Raw genomic sequence first — 22400 nt, 5'->3', positions numbered from 1 at the left:
GCTCCATGAATACATGGACACATAAAAAAAATATTGTTCTCAGATACTCCAGCTGCATGTACTGTGGATGTATATTGTCGTCGCCCCTGTCCGTCTGTTCACATTTTGTTTATTGACCCTCCACAGGTCACAATTTTTATCCGATTTTAACAAAACTTGAAATATAGGTGTATCTCCTGTTGAAATTGGCATATATCGGACCATAATTTCATGGATTATGGCCACTGATTGTACGAAAAATCATGTTTTTAGTTTGTTTTGATGAAACTTGAAATGTATATTTATAACCTAAAGATCTCGTTTCCTTTCTATATTAGCGCATATCGGACCATAAGTTCTGGATTATGGCTCCTGACCACACGCTAAAAACATAATTCAGGAAGTTACGATCCGATATGCGCAAATATTAAAAACAACCAAGATGCATTTCAAGTTTCATCAAAATTAGCTTATGAGGGGCGGCCATTTTGTCCGGCAGTTTTGGTCCAATTTTCACGATAATAATAATAATTGTGACCTCTCAGGGACCACAAGATAAAAATGTGATTTTTCGTACAATCAGGGGCCATAATTCAGGAGGTTACAATCCGATATGTGCATGTATCGAAAAGAACCAAGATCTTTGGGTTATAAACATGCATTTCAACTTTCATCAAAATCAGATGAAAATTGTGACCTCTAGAGTGTCCACAAGCTAAAAACGTGATTTTTCGAACAATCGCGGGCCATAATCCATGACCTTATGCTCCGATACAAGCCGATACCGAAAGGAAACGAGATCGTCAAAATCAGATAAAAATTATGACCTGTAGAGTGTCCACAAACAAATTGTGGACGGACAAACAGGGGCGACGTCATAATACGTCCACATGAAAATGTGGGCGTATAAAAACCGTTACACCTCAATGAAGGTTGAGTTTGAATTTCTTAAAAATCTGACTGGACAAAATTGCCACTCCTTGTACGCAAATAGTCTAAAAGTATGTAATACCAAGCTTGTTGACCCGCTAGAGGTCACAATTTTTTGTCTGCTTTTGATGAAGCTTAAAATATATGTTTATATTGCAAAACGTTAAACAGACAGGGGTGACAAAATACTAGTTGACTGACATCAACGATTTTAGTCGAAAACACTATGTATACTTCGAGAATTTTGAGAAGTATTTATTCCGCATTGATTCAATTGAAAAGGTTTATTTGTTCTTGGTGTAGAACTGCATTAAACAATAGTATACTAATTTTAGATATGGTTACCATTCAAGGCAGATATCTCAAAGTATGAAGTAGATGGATGGGGGTGACAACAGTATACTCCCACAAGCAGTTTGGGCATATTGAAAACCAAAACACTTCCACATTGAAAACAGCAATGAGGCATAGCCTGCTCATAGCAACTTGATTGTCATTTCAGAATCCTTACAAAATATCAAGTGATGGAGAATTTATTGAATCTTTAATATTCTACAATACTCTGAGAACTAAGTATATTTTACCTAAGACAATTGTAAATCATAAACATAACAAAAGGTAGCTTACCAGGCAAGGTAACATACGCTCACCAGCAGCTCTGTCCTCCAACAAGATTTTTCGACAGGGATTATCTTTAGTAGTAGTTATTCATGAGTAATGTACGTTTATCAGCAATCATATTAGTTGGGGGCCATACTGAACCGTTTAGAAAACGCTAAAAATATACAGGTACGCTCCTCACCCCAATACAAAGTATTCCTAAAAATTTGATGAAAATTAGAAGCGTGACTATCAGTCAGGGGCCATATAATTCTATAACTATATGTACTTTTGAGAAACGAGATGGGGAACCATATTTACACAAAAACTACTGGTAACTAAGTTAATAACTTAGTTCTATGGTGTACATAAAGGTAAGTGTTGAATGACGGCAGGGAAAACAACATACAACCATATAAAAACAGATAAAACTTATATCAAAAATTACAACATCTTCTTAATTAAAGTCATAATTACAACATAAATGCAGTTACATAAACTAAAAGTAGAAACAAAAAAAAACACCAATTTAGAGGTTCACTTGAATCAAAGGGCAACAACCCTGCAAACAATTGATGTATTGTGTTAATATTGAAACTCATTGAAAATATAAAGAAATATATATATAGTTTTACAATATGAATGGAACAGATAAAATCAAACAAGTATGTCTGAATAAATATACCAAATTTTTATTATGCAACACATGGACAAAAAAATACTCCCTTTTCACCAGCTAGATAAAAGGACAAATTATGGACATGTCTGGTGTATAAATAAAGATTTTTATAAAAATTAAAATTGGTCCTGATAAATATTTTTATAAAAATTAAAATTAATTTGTCGCCCCGATATAAAACAAAACATGTTAAGCACTGATAATAAATGCTATACATACTTAGAGAAATGGAATGAGATCTTCGTTTAAATCCAGGGCCCTTATTCACGAAAACTTAAACTAAGATACAATCGAAATTTTAAGAAATACTGCAATTCGATTGGCTGACCAGTAAAATCAATTTGCATATTGGTCACCCAATCTAATTTCAGTATTGCTTAAAATTTCGATTGTATCTTAGTTTAAGTTTTCGTGAATAAGGGCCCTGATATCAATGATTGTATTTATTCGGTACAATTAAAAATTTGGGTCAAAACAAAGTTTTCAATCGGGGATTTATCAGAAGTTTTTTTTTCAATTAGTGATAAACCAAGCTCTTTATCATTAAATTGGTTATATCTCAATTCTCAACACAGGCTTTTATCTATTGATGTCAAATTTTCATTAAAGACATAAAATCCAATGAAATCTACTATTTCATTTTTGACAAATATTTTCTAGTAGTATCATATGCTTACCTTTTAAAATAACTAAATCCAATATTTACATTACTAGTGGACAATTGCACCTTTGCAGAAACAGGCAGTTGTTTTGAAAACCAGATAGCAGTGTTTCCCAACCTTAGGTTGGTTGCAACCCCATTACAGAAATTAGCATCTGATTGCCACCCCTCGAAGAACAAAGTAATCCTTTATCATTCATTATTAGGTGTTTCGGACCTTCGGTCGGAACATTGTTTTTGTAATGATTTTTATTGGGTACTGTTTAGTTTGTTGGGGTTTTTTTTTGGGGGGGGGGGGGGGTCCTAGTGGGATTTTGCAGCCATAACTGTGTATGGAGCAAACATTCTGCCAATATAAAATTCATTAAATATAAATTGGGTTATTTTTGACAAACAGGAAGTGTTTTACGGATGGGACAAAAAATAATCTTAGATTGTCCCTATCTCCATTCTTTCTTCTTCGGGTTTTCATTTTTTGATTCTTTAGACGTATCCCATATGGGCTCTGACGGCTTTTCGAAATCCGCTTCATTAGTTTTAGCGTCAAAGTTTTTTATCATCATTTTTTCGACATTCTAGATGGCGTCTCTCTGTCACTATTTGGGGTATCAAGTTGAAACCTGGTAGGCATAAGGAATTCTTCACAATGGCATATTAAGAATTTTTGTGATGGCTTCCAAAAACTTCTGGAAATTACAGATGCCTTCCGATTTTTTCCAAACATGAGCAGTTCTCTCCATTTTAAAAATAGACCAAAAATGACATATGGTAGTGTTAGCCCAAGATATTATCTTTCATTTTCAGAGACCTTGTTTCATAACATTTTCAACCTTTTGGCCGCCATATCGGATTTTACAAAAAACCTTCAAATCAATATTCAGTTGCCATTCCGATTTTCTAAAACTTTATTTTGTTTTGAACCTACTCCAAATGGCAACAATTCTTAGGGAGCTGATTTTTTAATTTCGATTTCGTTTCCTTCCAGTTTCACTTTGAATTTTGTTTGACTTTTGATCTTCTGTTTGGTGACCTAACCTTTCAATGACCCTTGATCTTTGTATATATTATGATGACCCTGATGTCAACTAACCGTTAATATCAAAAAGTTCGATCTTGAAGTATAACTTCCAGTTTTATTAAGAGTTCAAAATGACAGGTTTTTCCACTTTAATTGGTATTGGCTGTAACTATACTCATTAATTCATGGTGTAACTTGATTGTTGACGGGACAAGGCGTGACCTGACCTACCGAAACATGTCAGTACTCCTTCGGAGTTTTGTTTATATTTATTATTGTTTTACATATTTGACAACTTATTCTTGGCATTTTTACACCTTTATAAAAATGGAGGAATGACGATTGGCAAAATGGGAAGAGGTGTATAGATGACAGATTTATATGCTTTTCATAAAACAACTTTTTTTTAAAAGTTTCAGTGTAGTCCGCCACGACCCCACGAAAGGTGCTTGGTAACCCCAGCTGGGGTCGCAACCTAGAGGTTGAGAACCAAGGATATATAGCATAATATTTACTTGTACTTGTATTCAAAAAATTTAACATTTCAAAAATTAGTTCTTCATTGTAAACACTGTTATTATGTAATTAATTAGCACACCTGAGTATTAAAAACAAAACATTATGAAGAATGGACTGGCTTGTACAAGAAAGGTGGCAAAATTATTATTCCTTTATTTGTCTAAGACACACAGATGGTGGCGTGAATAAAATAGAAAAATAGTGTAAATCTTAAATACTCATAACTTAATATTAAGTGCAGAAAAACTGCACCACGCAACACATATCACACACATAATACGCAGACATTTTAAGTAATAAATAATAGCACTATCAATTTAAGTGAATGGATGTGCACTCACAAAAAGTAGAACATGAAAAAAGATTATTTCCCAAACATTTTATTATTCTAGTGCAGGGGTGGCTAACCTTTGGTGCTATTAATGATTAGACATGGCGTATTGCATCCCTGTGATAATAATAAAGTTAAGACAGTAAGCCTACTCATTATATTTAGCGATTATATTATTTCGTGCACATCTTTTTTAGTGAATGGTAGGAGAAAAATATTATATAATTTAACTGTATCACTGCATCAAATATGATCAGCTATATACATGTAAAAAATGTCAATCTTGGAATGTTAAAAAAAAAGTATGTAAGTTTCGAAATTTAGCAGTGCATTGAAAAGACAAAAAAAGTTGTTTTAGAATAGTTCTTTAGAATAGTTCTTTCTTTACATACAGTTAAAAATAGTTATCTGTGGTTATTATTATGTGTCTATAAATATTACACATTATATAGAGTAGCATCTGGTGTGTTACTTTTTATTATGGGAAGCGTGTTTTACAATTTTTAAAAACCAAATTTGTCCTTTAGTCAAATATTCTGACATTAAATTTATCATTATCTATATTCATTTAGGGTATTTTCTTTATTGGGGACTAGTTTAGGGAAACAGACTATGTTCATATTTGTTGAAAGTTCTATTATCATTGATAGGTATTATGTCATCAATGAATCAGAAGGTATAAATAATATAAGCTTTTAGCTACTTAATATTCAGCTTTTCGGGGTGTTTTTAAAAACAAAATTCATGTTTATATTTAAGGCTTAGAGAGAATTGATAGATTTGAATAATATTTGCTTACAACAATTATTACAGGCCATGTAACAGGATATTACTGTTTGATAGGTTTTCCGAGAAGATTTAAAATGTCAGACTTTGTGCTGTACAAGGAATTTTCTTCCGACAGTTTAATGACTAAACCATAGATGACAGAAAATCCTGCACCAAGAACCAACACTACTTCTATAAGTGATAATAATATTGTTAAAATACTATAGTACTCACAACTTGGTATAATAAATACTAATACAATCATTATCACACATAAAATAGAAAAAAACATTCTATCATTTCGAATCTCTTTCATTCCTGTGTCTAGTTTCTCCAGTGCATCTTGTAAATGCTGATTTCTACCAACCTGTGTTATGGATTCAGCAAATCCTGAAATTATAATCATGTAAATTCTATACTTTACTTTTGATTTTGTTTTTCAAGAGTACTCTTTCTCTTCTTTGGTTTGACATCTGACCCCTTCCAAAATTTAATCTTTTTAAACAAATAAATTCAGAAATAATATCATCAGCTAACAATGTCCAATAAGCTTTTGTCTATTAGTAATAGTACATAATAGTGTTGAGATTGTAATGTAACTGATTATAATTTAATTAAATATTCAGGGCTTTATGAAGGAAATCTTGCAGGAGATAATATATAAATTACATTCAGGTTAAACCTTGGCACTATATATCGCTTAGTTTGTATTGAGGGTTAAACCTTGACAACATGTATGGCATGAGAGAGAGTTTAATATCCACTTGACACAAACTAGGTCATTTCGGGACTAACATATGGTTCAATTTTAATTCAATAATTCACTTGTGCATAGCAAAACCCTGAGAAAACCCATGAGGTTGGACAGGTGACCCCCTCCTTGTCACGTACAACCAGGGAATCGAAACCATGCCAGTTGACTCAATGACAGACCTTATGAATACTTATGATACAGTGCGCATGCGTTAACCATTCGGCCATCCAACCCCGCTATCGCAAGAGATATGCTATAGTTTTTATTGAGGTTAAACCTTGGCACTAGTGCCACTTTTGGTTTTGTTTCTCAGGTAAATTATTACATATTTTAGAACTAAAGCAGTATGTTTAACATGTAAATATTTATATATATATCTTTAAAATAATGCACAGAGTCATTCAATCATTTACATTTTGTATCAGTGGGAATCAGACTGATGTACCCTAATTTGAAGTCAGTACAACCAATTAACCCCTTAAACACTAAAATTAATATATGTAATAAATCCTATAAACACTACAAGCAATGAACAAGTCAGTTTAATCACTACACTCTACTGTACCTTTTGAATTGGGTGATTTGTCTATTGTAAAGTTGGCAACAACTGGTTCATGATCAGATATAGGATAACACTGTCCGGGTACTTGGTGATATAATACATTACATTCTTCTACACTTACATTATAACCTAAATTATAACAAGATTTATAACTTATAATAAGATTTTAAACTTATAATAAGATTTATAACTTATAATAAGATTTATAACTAATAATAATATTTATAACTTATAATAAAAGATTTTTAACCTAAAACATAACAAGATTTATAACTTATTATAATACAAGATTTATAACCTAAAATATCACAGGATTGATAAACTAAAATATCACAGGATTGATAATCTAGAAAATAACACAATTTATAACCCAGAAAATAACAAGCCTTATGGTCTATAAAGAAAATATTAAGAATTAGAATATAACATGACTTATAACTTAAACATGACAAGCCTTGTGATGATCTAGATGAAAATAAGATTTAGAAATAAACAAGATCTATAATTTAAAACACAACAAGATTTATAACCTATGTAAAACAATAAATAATTAATATGTACAAGTGCCATAGCTACCACTTATGAGATCTGATTAATGACCCATATACTAAAAGTTAAAGATACATTATGTAAGATTCAGGTAAAGAGCTGTCCATTCTTACTATAATAGTTAGAAAATAGATAATGCAAAATGAATTTATTGAAAATTTCATTCAAACTGCTCCACTGTGAGCGAAGATATTAGCTTTTGAAGGTTTGACAAGATGTGTTCATTAATTGCAACCATGGCACTGATTTTTCGAAGCTTAGCCTCACTTCCTTTTTAAATTAAATCAAAATATGGCTGAACCATTCTAATCTACTGAACATCGGAGATATCCGATGGCATCAAGTGTTGATTATGGTCTTGTCATGTTAATAAATGTCTAATTAATAATTTAGAAAACATTTCAGACCTAAAGAAAGACCTGCAATAGGCAGATTTAGCTCTTGCATAAATGTTTAAATATTCTACATATAGGTATTTACTATAATTTCACAACTACATTTCCAAACTACTCAGAATCAACATTTTTGAATGGGGCCTATATATAGCTAGTATAAATACAGATAAACTGTTCTTAAGTATATACTCACCATTATTATATCTATACAATAGATAATCTATTCTCTGACCATCGGGATAATCAGTTGCTGATGTAAAGTAATTCTCTTTTCTGTCACATGTGAAGCCTTTTTCTGTTTTTGTAGATTTCTACAATTAAACATAATAAATATTTTAGTAATCAATACATACAGTTAGCTATTGAACCTATAGCCTATGACATTCTACCGTTTAAATAAAACATTGATAATAATCATCCTGCTACTGGCAATAGGAATTACAGTCGTCATCTATTTGTACAATTGATAATACATGTAATAAAATTGACACTGTCAAAAAAGATATATCACAAGTATTTATACTAGTTAATGTTGACTATTTCTGTTTATAATAACCTCATGTGACCAAAAACTAAAATATTTGTTGAGTCTTTATTTCACAGCAATCAATGACATGGACCATTCCCAGATCTTTTTGATTTGTCAGTTTTCAATTCTTCACTGGTTGCCAAGCAACAAAACATATGCCATATTCAAACAGCTAAACAACTAATAAAATTTCAAAAAGATCAGATCATAATTAATGCCTGCCTATAACATGCTAACAAGATTTTGTAACAAATGGGGAAACAAGTCGAGGTTATTCTCGGAAACTGGTTAAAAATCCATACGGTTCTTTCTTTTAATAGGATAGACATCAATAAACATTTCAGAAAGATTCGATCGAATAACAAAGCTGAATAACTCTGGAGGTGTTTATAGAAAACCAACAGTCAGAAAGAGTGACAGCAACATATGAAAACATTAAAATGTCTTCTACTCCAGTGTTTTCATCAGGAAACGTGAATGAGTGGAAGATAAGGCAGTATAGAACCATATTAAATGTTGAATCAACTAAAAGAATCTTCTTGTAAAGAACTTTACCCGTATTAAATGGAGATATAAGTATTTTGTTAACAGTTTTACCTTAGTTATCCAAGCATCTGCTAACAATGCTGTAGATGTTATAATCTTATAACCTAAATCATCTGTCTGTAGATTCAAATCTCCACCAAAAATAGTCACATGACAGTTTTGAGAGGTATGCTTTATAAATTGACTTAATTCAAACGATTGCGAAATCCTGTGAGACAAATATACATCATTTGTACGGCTATATTCGGCATGTAACTAAATGGAAATAAGATAATTTATATATAGTATTTTGTATAAAGGTACTAACATATTACACAGTGAAAGATTTCACTTAGAAATTTGCAAGGAATATGACTGTCTTTTGGCTAATCATTAAATTTCATTTTTGCTGTTTTAACCCATTTTGGTGTTAAAATTGTTTACAATTTATCTCTAGTTATCAGCAGCAGAGAAGAATTTATTTGGGATTCAGGGAGGGATCACAAGATGGGGGATCACGTGGCTAAGTGGGTAAGACGCTGGCTCGCTAGCCTGGAGGTCGGGTGTTCGATCCCTGCATTGGCCGAGAAAGTTCATCCCGATTTTCCAGTGTGGTTTCCCCATGTAAGTTATGCAGGATGGAGGGCCTGACAAGGACAGTCGTCTAGTCGTTCAGACGGTACAAAAAACAGAGGTCACGTGTACACATTGGCGTGCACGTAAAAGATCCCTTGGCATTTGGAATTCGATATAAGAGTAGGCCGTATGCTCGTCTTCATTAGCCCAGGTTAGGAGCAGAACAGTAGGACGTTAAACAAACCCCATTTCATTTCATTTTTGGATCACAAGATTTAAACACTAACTGTAGACAAGTGTTGAAATTCTGTTGTTGTTTCAGAATTTAACGATAAGATTAATTTTTTATGGTCATGCGTTCAATTTGCATTCCTGTACTCTTCTGTTAGTTCCAACTATCAAGAGACTTTTTAAGTGAATTAAAACTGGGCACACACTTTCTTCATCTATATAAGCTGGTCATTATGAACATTATAAGTTTATGAGCAAATCATTGTGAATATTTTGATGGTAGTTATGAGTTGGTCAGTATAAGTTTATACAGTATATTTTGATGGTAGTTATAACAACATAACTTACGTGAGAAATATATAGATTAATATCAAAATCTTCTACTTGTATTTTACATAAACCAACACCTTTACCACCAAACCAATCGCCATGCTGGATTTTATGAGGGAATCCATTGATTTGAAAACGATGAAATAAAGTTTCTACGATTGGAAACTTTGAAAAAATGCACAATCCACTTCCTATAGCACCACTGAAAAACAAACATTACAGCATATCACATTATAGCTCTAGGGATCAAATGTACATCAAATGTTCTTTTGGTTAAATTTTGTTCATACTAATGTCTTATATTTGTTTGTTGTAACTTCCATACTCATGTTTGAACATGCAGTTGTGAATGTCAGATAATTTTGTTTTACTTGTTGTTGTCTGTTATATCCTTTGTAAAGCACCACAAAAGAATCAAATTGACTGAATGTTCAGCGCTCTAGAAAATAATTATTATTATTATGGAAACTGGAGTCGTGGACGTCAGAATTTAAGATAGTTTTTTACAAGCTCCATTACAACTGCAGCGCAAGTTTCATTTTATTTAACTTTCTATATTATCACCCATAATTCTGAAGAAATGACCATAAGGTATACAATATACCCGTATAGAAGAGGGTTGGGTTGTAGAGCGGCCTCACTCTTTAGATCAAGTGTCATGGTTCAATCCCAGACTTGTAAGTGACAAGGATTAGGGTCGCCTATCCAACCTCAGGGTCCTCCAATTTCTTCCCACAACTAAAGATAGGTTGCCAGACAACGAAACATAAGCTCATAGCAGCTAAATCTTCTGGGCAGTCAACTTTTGTTAGTAATGAAACATTTATAAAGTCAATCAAAGCGATTATGTATAGGTGTAAATATGGTGTATAAATATAAGATAGGTTGCCAGGCAACAAAACATACGCCCACAGCAGCTAAATTGTCCGAGCGATCGACAAGCATTGTCGCATATTTATTCCTTTGTAGGGAATTGGGGGCCTTTACAAGACAGTTCCATACAGATCAGATTATAATTTTTGCCGTTTGAGGGTTCACAAGGATCTACAAATTGAAATGAAATGAAATGAAATGGGGTTTAACGTCCTACTGTTCTGCTCCTAACTGGGCTAATGAAGACGGGCATACGCCATACAGTGTGCTATGAGTGGAAATTTTGCCCGGACAGCGACACTACGGCCTACCCTTATATTGAATTCCAACTGTCAAGGGATCTTTTACGTTCACGCCAATGTGTACACGGGACCTCGGTTTTTCGTCTCATCCGAATGACTAGACAGCTGTCCTTGTCGGGGCCCTCCATCCTGCATCACTGACAAGGGGTGACCACGCCGGGAAATCTGAATGAACTTTCTCGGCCAATGCAGGGATCGAACACCCGACCTCCAGGCTAGCAAGCCAGTGTCTTAACCACTTAGCCAGTGAGATCCCCCCTACAAATTGAAACAAGGGTTTCAACTCTGAAAGTAATCTACAGAAATTGTTGAAATTTGACAGGCTTTTTTGTTTCACAAATTTAAATGATGCATATAAATTTCATACATATCGGATGATAAGTTTCTCTAATCTAATTTAAATGATGCATGTAAATTTCATACAGATCGGCAGATAACTTTTGATGTTAGTAGAGCAATAAAGTGAAACAAGGGCCATAACTCTAGACGTAATAAACAGAAATTGCTGAAATTCAATAAGCTTCTTCGTTTCACTTATTAAATAAAGCATATAAATTTCAGAACGATCGGATGATAACTTTTGGCGTTAGAGCGTTCACATGGTTCAATAAAGTGAAACAAGGGCCAAAACTCTAAACGCAATACACAGAAATTGCTGAAATTCAATAGGCTTCTTCGTTTCACCAATTTAAATAATGCATATAAATTTCAGAAAGATAGAGCGTTCACAAGGTTAAACAAAGTGAAACAAGGGCCATAACTCTAGAAGTAATAAACGGAAATTGCTGAAATTCAATAGGCTTCTTTGTTTCCCTAATTTAAATATTGCATATAAATTTCACAAAGATCAAATGTTAACTTTTGTCATTATAGCATTCACTTGGTTCAACAAAGTGAAACAAGGGCCATAACTTTAGACGTTATAAACGGAAAATATTGAAATTAAATAGGCTTCTTCGTTTCACTAATTTAAATAATGCATATAAATTTCAGACAGATAGGATGATAACAAGGGCTGTAACTCTAGAAGTAATAAACGGAAATTGCTGAAATTCAATAGACTTCTTCGTTTCCCTAATTTAAATATTGCATATAAATTTCTCAAAGATCGAATGTTAACTTTTGGCATTAGAGCGTTCACAAGGTTCAACAAAGTGAAACAAGGGCCATAACTCTAGACGTTATAAACGGAAATTATTGAAATTAAATCGGATTCTTTATCTCACTAATGTAAACAACATATATCAATTTGAAAACAATTGGATAATAACTTTTGGCGTTAAAGCGTTCACAAGAAATTGTGGACGATGGATGGACGGAGGGGGGCGACGGCAATATACATCCACATTTCTATGTGGACGTATAAAAATCATGACCTGATGGCTGATGACCTTAAACACTGTGTTGAATTTAAAGTCAATCGGATATTAACTTTAGCCTTGAGAGCGTCCACAAGATTTTTCAAAGTGATCAAGGGTCATAACTCTGCCAGTAATTATCGGAAATTGGTGAAAATCAATAATAGGCTTCTTTGTCTGATGGCCTTAAACACTGTGTATACATTTAAAGACAATCGGATATTAAATTTAACCTTGAGAGCAGCCACAAGATTTTTCAAAGTGATCAAGGTTAAAAATGCTAGTAATTATCGGAAATTGGTGAAAATCAATAGGTTTCTTCGTCTCATGACCTTAAACACTGTGTCTAAATTTTAAATCAATCGGATATTAACTTTAGCCACAGGAGTGTCCACAAGATTTTTTAAAAAGTGATCAATGGCCACAATTCTGGCAGTAATTATCGGAAAACGGTGAATATTAATAGGCTTCTTCGTCTCATGACCGTAAACACTGTGCATAAATTTAAATTCAATCAGATATTAAATTTAGCCTTTAGACAGATGGATGGGGGCGACGACAATATACGACCACATTTCAATACGGGTGTATAAAAACCTATGCGTAAGCGAATGGGCGTTCTCACTGAAGGAATTCCCACCCAACGTCACTAGTAGAAACTTGGTTCCATGCGACCTTGTTGATGGTAAGAGAACTGTGTTTCGACATATCGTGATTAAATTCTATTTTAACAGCAAAAACTATTGTTTGTCCATAGACCAGTTCCTAATGAATGTACAGGAAAACAATGCTGTAAGGTAAACAATGAGGTCACGTGGGACTGCCTCCCCTGTGGTGTCTCCTATAAATAATACCCTGTTATCTCTAGCGAGGATGCCCATTTTGACCTAATTTGTGTTATATGGATGTTAAACCCTATATCTCTCTCTCACAATAAAGGACCTGCATAAAAACAAGTTATCTACGATGAGATATAGATGTAAACAATGTTATTATACTCACCTATGAAAATAATGAGAATAGGGCAATGAACTGCCTAATTTATCAGACAGTAGTTTATAATCTGAATTACTCCAAACCTCAAAATATAAATAATAAAACAAACTTCAACTATTATCTTATACCTTTACCAGTTAACACTTGACTCTTGTGATGTGATTTTAAAAGCAACATTCTGAGGAAATGCATAACTGCATATACAAGGTTAGCTTAAGTTACAAACAAAGACAAGATTATGATCTTATATAATATTTAATTTATGTACTGGTACATCAATCAATAAGATGATAAAAAATAATAATGTTTGTTTTACCTCTTGTAAAAACAAAATGTCATACTCTCCATTACTCAGTAAATTTCCAATAGCTAGCATACGTTGGTGTCGATATTTACATACAATGGGTACTTCAATTCCCCTAAAATAAACACAACAAATATATTCCAAGTTTTATTTTCTGCCTTAATCCTGCTTTACATTAACTTGGCATATATTCAAATAGACAAATCCCCATTGTCTGATCAAACAGGCCTATAATATTAGTTAATATTCTGTTAGCTTTAATTGTTATTCCATAACTTCAAGCTTCAAGAAATGTAATTGGTTCTTGAAAATAGCATTTTTTTTGTGAGGACTAATTAGTTTGCGGGTGAGGTACAGTACTTCTTCATACAAGCAAATCTTACTAAATGAAGGGAATGATATATAGCTCAGAATTTCTGAATCTCAAAAGCAGCTTATCTTCGAAGAAAAACTTTGATGTCGACCAAATTTAATACTTTGAATAAAATCTGTAAAAAACTGTAGCCTGTATCTCATTAACAAGGTTTTCAGAAAAGGGTGCTAACTCACCCTAATGCTTTTAAGCTAGGGGGTAAAACACTAATTCTGTTACAAACTGTAGCCTCTATTACATTAACGAGCCAATTGTTGTTAGGCATGGGAGATGACATAATACGCCCCTCCACTTAAATGTGGGCATATAAAAATATAAAATGAGAAACACTAACCAACAGTTGAGTGTTAGAACTTTTAATACAACCATGACTTTTCCTTTTATAAACCAATAACTTTTGATACAACTAAACTGCGTTCAGTTCAGATTGAACATGTGTTTACTTCGATAGCTGAAAGAAGAAAGTATTATAATTTCACAGTGTTAACATGTTCTATGTAGGCTATTATTACAAAGTATTGGAATTAATAATGTCAACAAACAAGTGGGTCATTATGCAACTAATGTTTAATTTGTTTTGTTATTAGCTATCTTTCATTTGTTAAAAACAAGAACTGAAATGCAATGAAACGGGCATATGTCATACAGTGAACTTTGAGGGAAATTTTGCCCGGATGCAGTGGCACTACAGCCTACTTTTATATCGAATTTCATGTGTAGTAAAGGGTTCTTAATTTACGTGCACAAGAATGTGAACATAAGACCCTGGTTTTTCATCACATCTGAACAACTATTATGTTCAGAACCTCACGTCTGAATGACTATTACAATCATTGTGTTGTCCCATAACCCTAGGACCATTGACAAAGAGGAGCTATGCCGGAAAATTGGTCAACATGGATTGAACACGGGACTACCTGCAATTCAAACAAAAGACAAATAAGATAATATGTCCAGTAGGCCTACCAAAACACAGGTCCTATTTTGTTTCATTTTTTATAGTTCAAAATTTTGTTTTATTTGTCTGTACTACACTATAGGATCTGAAAGAGTTGTTATATAACATGCATTCTGGATGGCGTGAGGTATTAGCCAATGAAACCATCTGTTACGGCGACTTCTTGGCTTACCATGCATGGAGCTGTGGGTAAACCACTAGAAACGTCAACGCTGATTGATTAATCAATGTCTGACGTCATAGGGTCAACAGCCACTCTTACGACCCCTGACGCGAGCTTTCAGTAAAACTGGTCAGATCTTCATGTAGTGTAGGCCATCGAAAGTATAAAATAAAAAAAAACGAAATATAGATCTGTACTTTAATCAGATTGGTACGGCGTACTCCAGTCGACATACTTGATGAGAGCCTAATACTATTTACTAATAAGTAAGTTTAAGTAGCCCCATTATACAGATAGTCCATCTTCAACTTCAAATGAAAGTAAATTTCAATGCATCTTATTTGGCGTAATCTATCAAAATTTATTTTCTGCAGCAACAATCCAATACTTCATCCAATGAGTGACCAAGGTCCAATCCATCAATTATTATAGCCATAGTACCTGCCATCTGCCGTGGCCATGTACTGATGTGGTACTGGTAGGCTAGCGTACAATGGATTTTTTTAGTTTGTCATCCTACACATCTTTCTGCAAGTAAAACTTTTTGACATAAACTTACATCAGATTGCATATATACCACCTCTCATCTCAGCTAAACAGAAACACTCAATAAAATTGAGCAGGTCTTACACCTGAATGTTTACGAATAGACCTAGGTGACAGTAGGTGTTTTTATTGCGGTGCGGAGCATGAAATCAATGACGTATCTGGTAGCAATAATCTGTGCATATTTGAGAATTAAACGAAACGAAATACTGAAGTAAACCTGTGATTAATAACTACAACAGAAAAAACTCACGAAAATGAAGTAGGTCAAGGCTAGATCTAGATTTTTTAAAAATAACTAATAATAGAAATAGAATTAGTCTTGTGTTGTAATAGTGATTGGAGCCATAAATTTTTGTGGTTGGAGCAGTGGAGAACACACACTAGAACGATGGTCGAGCACAGTGACGTGGTCGAGCGGTTTGATCTATTTGATAAGGCCATCTTCAAGTTTGGTCACAGGTCACGAAATGTAAACAGGGCTAGCGCTAATCCCAACCCTGACCCTGGAACTAGCCCTAACGCTTGCCCTTAACCCTAACCTACAATCTCGCCAACAGTCACGTGCCCTAACATTACTTACACCTCAGTGACCTTGACGAAAATTGAGCTGGACTTAACAAATAGACCTAGCAATGGTGGAGCACCTGGCTTCATTTTATGGAGGCAGACCACCATTAATTTCCCCATTGACTTCAATGTTAATTCTGGCCTCTTTGCTCACCTCCAACTTTTCCCCAAATTTTCGTTGGGCTAAATGCTTTTCACTACAGACAGAGGAACAAATGGTCATATCTTTGCACTAAAATTTGTATGGGGTTGACCACCAAAATTTTGAGATACACAAACTTGAAGAAGCATACTAAAAACATGTAACTAGTTGCCGTACATATCACAGTAGCCAACCTGATAACCCCGTTACCCTTCCGCCTCAAAATCATGAATATTTACCCAAACCTGGCAGAAAATGTTAATTCAAACCCTCTTCGTCCATTCTAGACCAAAACACCAACAAAAATGGGCATGCAAAAGGGGAGAAAAGAGACAGAGAGAGGGGTACCGAGATGGTGAAATTTAATGGTGGTGGGTACCGATCGATGGTGATTTAATGGCTCTGTGTGGTACGTCTGCCTCCTATGATTTTAGCGACTCCTGCATTCGGAGGTCTTCTGTTGCCCGAGTGACAACATATATCTTTATTTTATTTGAGAGAGAGAGAGAGAAAGAGAGAGAGAGAGGGAGATGGGGTTTAACGTCCATGCATGGACCGACATGGTTGAATTTTTTTTCAATAATTCGCTTGCGCGTAGGGGTCTTTAGCATTGGGAGGAAACGGGATAACCCAGAGAGAACCCACGAGGTTGGACAGGCGACCCTAATTACTCCTTGTCGCGTACAACCGGGGAATCGAAACCACGCCAGTCGACTCTGACAGACCCTAAGATACAGCGCGCACGTGCTAACCATTCGACCATCCAACCCCTTATTTTATTTGAAGAAATTTGGTTCTTTTTTTAAACCTCTCGTCGCCGGCGTGGTTTCCCCTTGTCTGTGATGCAGGACGGAGGGCCTGACAAGGACAGCTGTCTAGTCGTTCGGATGGGACAAAAAACCGAGGTCCCGTGTACAAATTGGCGTGCACGTTAAAGATCCCTTGTCAACATTGGTTTTTTGTCATCAAACATCAAAAGTTAACAATAAACTTACTACAATCAAGCCAAATATACTCTTCAAAAAAAAAAGTAGGGGGTATTGAAATGCAAATACCTATGCAGGTAGTGATATGATAAATAGTCGTGGACACTTGAGTAGTTCACAGATGAAGAACTTATCGCCCCAACAAAACCACTGAGCTGCATGTTCGACACGCAATAGCGCCATACACGTGGGAGGAGTTCATTGTCAAATTTGACAAGGGTTGATGAAAACTGCCGCTTGCTTGTTTATCCTATCCATGTTTGTGGGGCCTAGAAATTGACAAAAGTGGGTCGCAACGCATATAATACTGTAATATGAATGTATCTGGCCTCGTCCCTCGAGTCTCTTGATACAACTGGGGCTGAAGCGTATTATGGTACACGATTCGTGTACCAATGGTAAAATGTTTATTTTGTCTTAAATATTGGATATCAAAAGCCCATCTTTTCCCGGTAAGATCACAACATGAATGTTGATTTAATTTGAAAAACAAATCGTGTTTTCAATGTTGAAGATTTTGGATGATATTGAGTTAGAGACTTAGCTACTTAAAATTTGATCGGGAGACGTGTTCGTCGACGTCAACGTCAACCGACAACACTGCAAGAATTGGCCGTGGCACTGCAACTTGTGCAAGAGGAGTGGGCCAGATTGCCCCAAATCGTGATTGGACGGTTGATTAGGAGCATGCCACGGCGAATTGCTGAATGTCTGAGGATTGGTGGAGCAATTACTCATTATTAAGACAAAAATCAAAAACGTCCATTTTCACTTTTGACAGTGTATGTCTTTGCGAGTGAAATGGGGCCGTCAGATAAGTCGCCCGTATGAACTGTTTATGTTCATGTGTAGGCAATTGGCCTGTTATTATCATACACTGGTTACCTCTAATAAAAACAGCAGTGCATTTCCGCAGTTTTGTATTGTTTCTGAATATCCCCTACTTTTTTTTGAAGAGTATATTAATATGATTAAAAACAGTATAGGCCTTCGCTTTAAAGGGCCCAAAATCTGGATTTCTTTCCTACCCTCTTTAAAAACTTTAAATAACTTAAATCTTTTCAGGAAAAAACTTCTTCTTTACCTTGAGACCTGTCTATATATACTATTCAAAAAAAGTAGGGGATATTTGATTTTTAAGTGTTATTAAAGTCACCTAATGAAACTGACGAAGAAACAAATGACAAAATGAAATGAAGTTCACATTCATCGATTTATTCCAAATGATCGTTAGACTAAGTAAGGCACAGACTGACCATTATAAGGGTAAAATGATACCCGGGGTCAAACAGCAAAGTTACCACAGCATCACAACCAAGTCAGTAACGGGTAAATCCTCCTCTGTTTGCCAAACAAGCATTGATCCGACGTGGCATACTCCTAATGAGACGTCTAAGGTCATTTTGGTCCAGATTGTCCCATTCCTGTTGCAACGCAGCAGCAAGTTCTTGGACATTGGCAGGACGTTGTCGACGTTGACGTAACCTCTGTCCAAGCATGTCCCAGACATGCTCGATGGGGGAGAGGTCGGGACTCAGTGCTGGCCAAGGTAATGTGGTGATGTTCTGTTGTTGGAGGTAACCTGTAACGATCCTGGCCCTGTGACATCTTGCGTTGTCATCCTGGAAGATGAAACGGCGGCCATGACGTCGTGCGAACGGCACAACATGGACTGCCAAGATGTTGTCCCGGTAGTACTGGCCTGTAACACGCCCTGCAACAACATGTAAAGCCGTTCTTCCAGCAACAGTGATGCCCCCCCACACCATAACAGAACCACCCCCAAATCGATCATGTCTGATGACGTTAACGTCTTGGAAGCGCTCGTTTCGACGACGCCACACCCTCCTACGTCTGTCCAAAAAATCAACAGTGAACCTTGACTCATCTGAAAACATCACATTGCTCCAGCGTCGATTATCCCAGTGTTGACGATCCCTACAACAACGACGTCTTGCCTGAATGTGATGATCTCTCAAACAAGGGATCACGCGAGGACGTCGGGCGCGAAGGTGACCCCTATGCAGTCGATTCCGAATCGTCTGGCCACTCACTCTCACACCAGTGTCTGTTTGAAGACGAGCGCTGATCTGATTTGCTGTGATGACACGATTTCTCAAGGCCAAGGTACGGATAAATCGATCCTGGGCTTGAGTTGTCGCCCTTGGTCGACCTGAGCGTGGTCTGTCCTGTACAGATTATGTATCACGGTATCTGGACCATAGCCTGCTTATGACAGACTGAGAAACATTCATCGTCCGCGCCACAACCGCCTGTGTTGTGCCGATCTGTAGCATGCCAAGGGCACGTAACCTTTCATTTTGGGTAAGCCGACGCATATCAAAATTTGTTTTCTGGTCACTAAAACAATTAAACTGATGTTTCCACCCTGGAATTCAATGCCACAATGACTGTAACATTCAAAGTCAGAGTCGTGCAAATCTTGGGTTGGACCCCCATGATGATCCCAAGCATCACCTGCATTCCATGCGGTAGCTATTGGTGCGTTTGGGCGTCACATGTAACTGGAAATGTTTCTTCTGTTAGGTTCTATAGTGACTTTTTTCGTAGTCATTTGCATATTTTAGTATTATGCCCCCAAAATCAAATATCCCCTACTTTTTTTGAATAGTATATATATATATATATGGGCTTGTTTTGATGTTGTATAAGCCTGGCTTGTGTACCAACATCTCTTGTAAATAATATCATGTGAAGTTTTCCATGATGATAGCCTGTAGGCTATGCTAAGGCTTTTTGGGTAATTTTTTGTTTTTGTCTTTTTGTTTTGTTTTTTTGGGTTGTTTTTTTTTGGGGGGGGGGGTATATAGATAATAATAATAATAAATAATATGACCGCGTACACTTCCATGCTAGTATGCATGCTCAAGGCGCTACTCAGTCGGGGTGCCATAATAGGCCGCATTGCAAATAGATGAGTTTTTAAATTAGTTTTGAATGTTTCTAGACTGGATGACAGTTTAATGTTCAGCGGTAATGAATTCCACAGAACAGGCACAATATGAACAAACGATCTGTATCCAAATGATTTGAGTTCATATTTTGGAATTATAAGACGATGCTCTTGTTGAGAACGGGGTGCACGTCCAGGAAAGTATGGTAATAAAAGATCTGCTAGATAGGAAGGTTCATTTCCTTGTAAACACTTATACGCAAGGTATAAAAGCTTAAAATCTTGATTTAATTGGCAGCCAATGAAGTTCTTGGAGTGCTGGTGTAATGTGCGAATAATACAATTGGGATATATTAATATGGCATCGATTAATCCCACACTTACTAACAATTCTTTGCTTTTGCTTGCTAAGTAAGGGGTGCTATATTTAATATATTCTGATATTTGGATTAATGTATATTGCAAATATCTCCTTAGAATTCAGTAAAGATAATGCGGACATAACGTGTTTCTATGATAAACTTAGATGTATTTGTAGTAGGGTGTTGTGTTCTCTTTAAAATATTATGGACAGTTTTCATTGTCCTGTGTATCCAGCTATAGTCTTTTATTTCCAGTTGTTATAATTACTTAAGTTTATAGTTTAAAGATACTATTTTAAGATCGTGAGTAGATTTCGTTATCTTGGAAACCTGGTTTGTTGATCCTGGTTAACAAGTTCACTCTCCTATGATCGCATGATCTTTCAAACTTTCAACATCTTTCATCAGTTACAGCACAATTGAACATATTCAAGGTAGGTTTAATATTTGTTTGACTGGACTAGACATTTTAAACTATGTACATAATTCTAAACTAATTAATTAAATAAGTATTTTAGTAATAAATACAAAAACAATATAGCAAGTTAATATCTTTAGAAAAAAAGACAACTTTATATTTCACAATTAAATAATAAATGATTAAATATATTATCCCCTTTGTAATGTCTTGTTAATTGTGATGTCTAATTATTTTATAGTGTTCCTAATTGTGTTTGTCCGTAAAGTCCACCACTATATGGTCCTATTTATTTACCTGTAAAGCATCTTTCCTAGGGCATGTTTGATATATATATATATATCCAACCTCGTGGGTTTTCTCCGGGTCCTCCGGTTTCCTCCCAATGCTAAAGACCCCTACGCGCAAGCGAATTATGTAAATAAAATTAAACCATATGTTAGTTCCGAAATGACCTAGTTTGTGTCGAGTGGACGTTAAACCCCATTTCTTTCGCTCTCTCTCTATTTTAACTTAATCTTTACCCTATTAGTAATTAGTAGAATTTCTCACTTATAAATATGACCTGGACCCTTATTCACGAAAACTTAAACTAAGATACAATCGAAATTTTAAGAAATACTGCAATTCGATTGGCTGACCAGTAAAATCAATTTGCATATATCCAATGAAGTTGCAGTATTTCTTAAAATTTCGGTTGTAACTTAGTTTAAGTTTTCGTGAATAAGGGCCCTGTGCTGTTCACTTTTGTAAATAATCATTTTGTATCTTTTCAGTGTTTTTGTTGAGTATATTTTGTCCTGTAATAAACTGTTGTGTTATCAATCTCCTGCGACATATTGTTGATAGTGGTGTTCACAGAACTTACGGATACAGATGAGCAGGGGCGTAATTAATCTAATACCCGCCAGATATATTAACCAATCACAGCCCGAGCTTGTATCGTGAACAAATAGTTGTTTTTTTCTTGCCACGTGATCTGAATTGCAGAACGCCATACTAACATAAAATCAATTCATTGCCAATGCCATGGGTCTCGTGTCAATTAAATTAATTTATCATCCAATAATACATTCTACAGTAAATATCGCTTGTGTGATATATTTCATAATCTACTGCGATATCTCCTTAGGAGATATCGCTTTACATGAATTTGATTGGTCAGTTGAAAAGGAACTACTTTTTTTTATTTTCAAAAA

The 22400-nt window shown here is 35.2% G+C and overlaps 1 protein-coding gene across 2 annotated transcripts; it reads right to left on the bottom strand.

The window, feature by feature from the left end:
- Nucleotides 1-1426: 1426 nt before the first annotated feature.
- Nucleotides 1427-16200, bottom strand: LOC126811488 (putative neutral sphingomyelinase). 2 transcript variants are annotated; one of them, XM_050537147.2, is made up of 9 exons: nt 16063-16200; nt 14477-14593; nt 13782-13884; nt 13472-13548; nt 9955-10138; nt 8872-9075; nt 7939-8056; nt 6805-6930; nt 1427-5875 (listed from the first exon to the last, which is right to left on the bottom strand). In XM_050537147.2, the coding sequence occupies exons 2-9, from the start codon at nt 14509-14511 to the stop codon at nt 5547-5549; spliced, it is 1176 nt and encodes a 391-aa protein (XP_050393104.1). In that variant the 5' UTR covers nt 14512-14593; nt 16063-16200; the 3' UTR covers nt 1427-5546. The 2 variants fall into 2 exon arrangements, with proteins under 2 accessions (XP_050393104.1, XP_050393103.1); XM_050537146.2 differs by lacking the exon at nt 16063-16200 and adding an exon at nt 15823-15958.
- Nucleotides 16201-22400: the final 6200 nt, after the last annotated feature.

This window comes from Patella vulgata, chromosome 2 (assembly GCF_932274485.2).
Source record: "Patella vulgata chromosome 2, xgPatVulg1.2, whole genome shotgun sequence".
Taxonomy (NCBI): Eukaryota; Metazoa; Mollusca; class Gastropoda; family Patellidae; genus Patella; species Patella vulgata.
Note: the sequence above shows the minus strand (reverse complement) of the source record. Positions and strands in the feature narration are given on the sequence as shown.

Bases quoted from the DNA above. Each gene is read 5' to 3' on its own strand.
- LOC126811488 (XM_050537147.2), bottom strand. From the start codon at position 14,511: ATGGTTGTATTAAAAGTTCTAACACTCAACTGTTG. The intron at 6,931-7,938 runs GTGAGTATATAC...GTTATAATTTAG, and splicing joins ATTGTATAGATATAATAATG to GTTATAATGTAAGTGTAGAA. The intron at 5,876-6,804 runs GTACAGTAGAGT...TTATAATTTCAG, and splicing joins CAAATCACCCAATTCAAAAG to GATTTGCTGAATCCATAACA.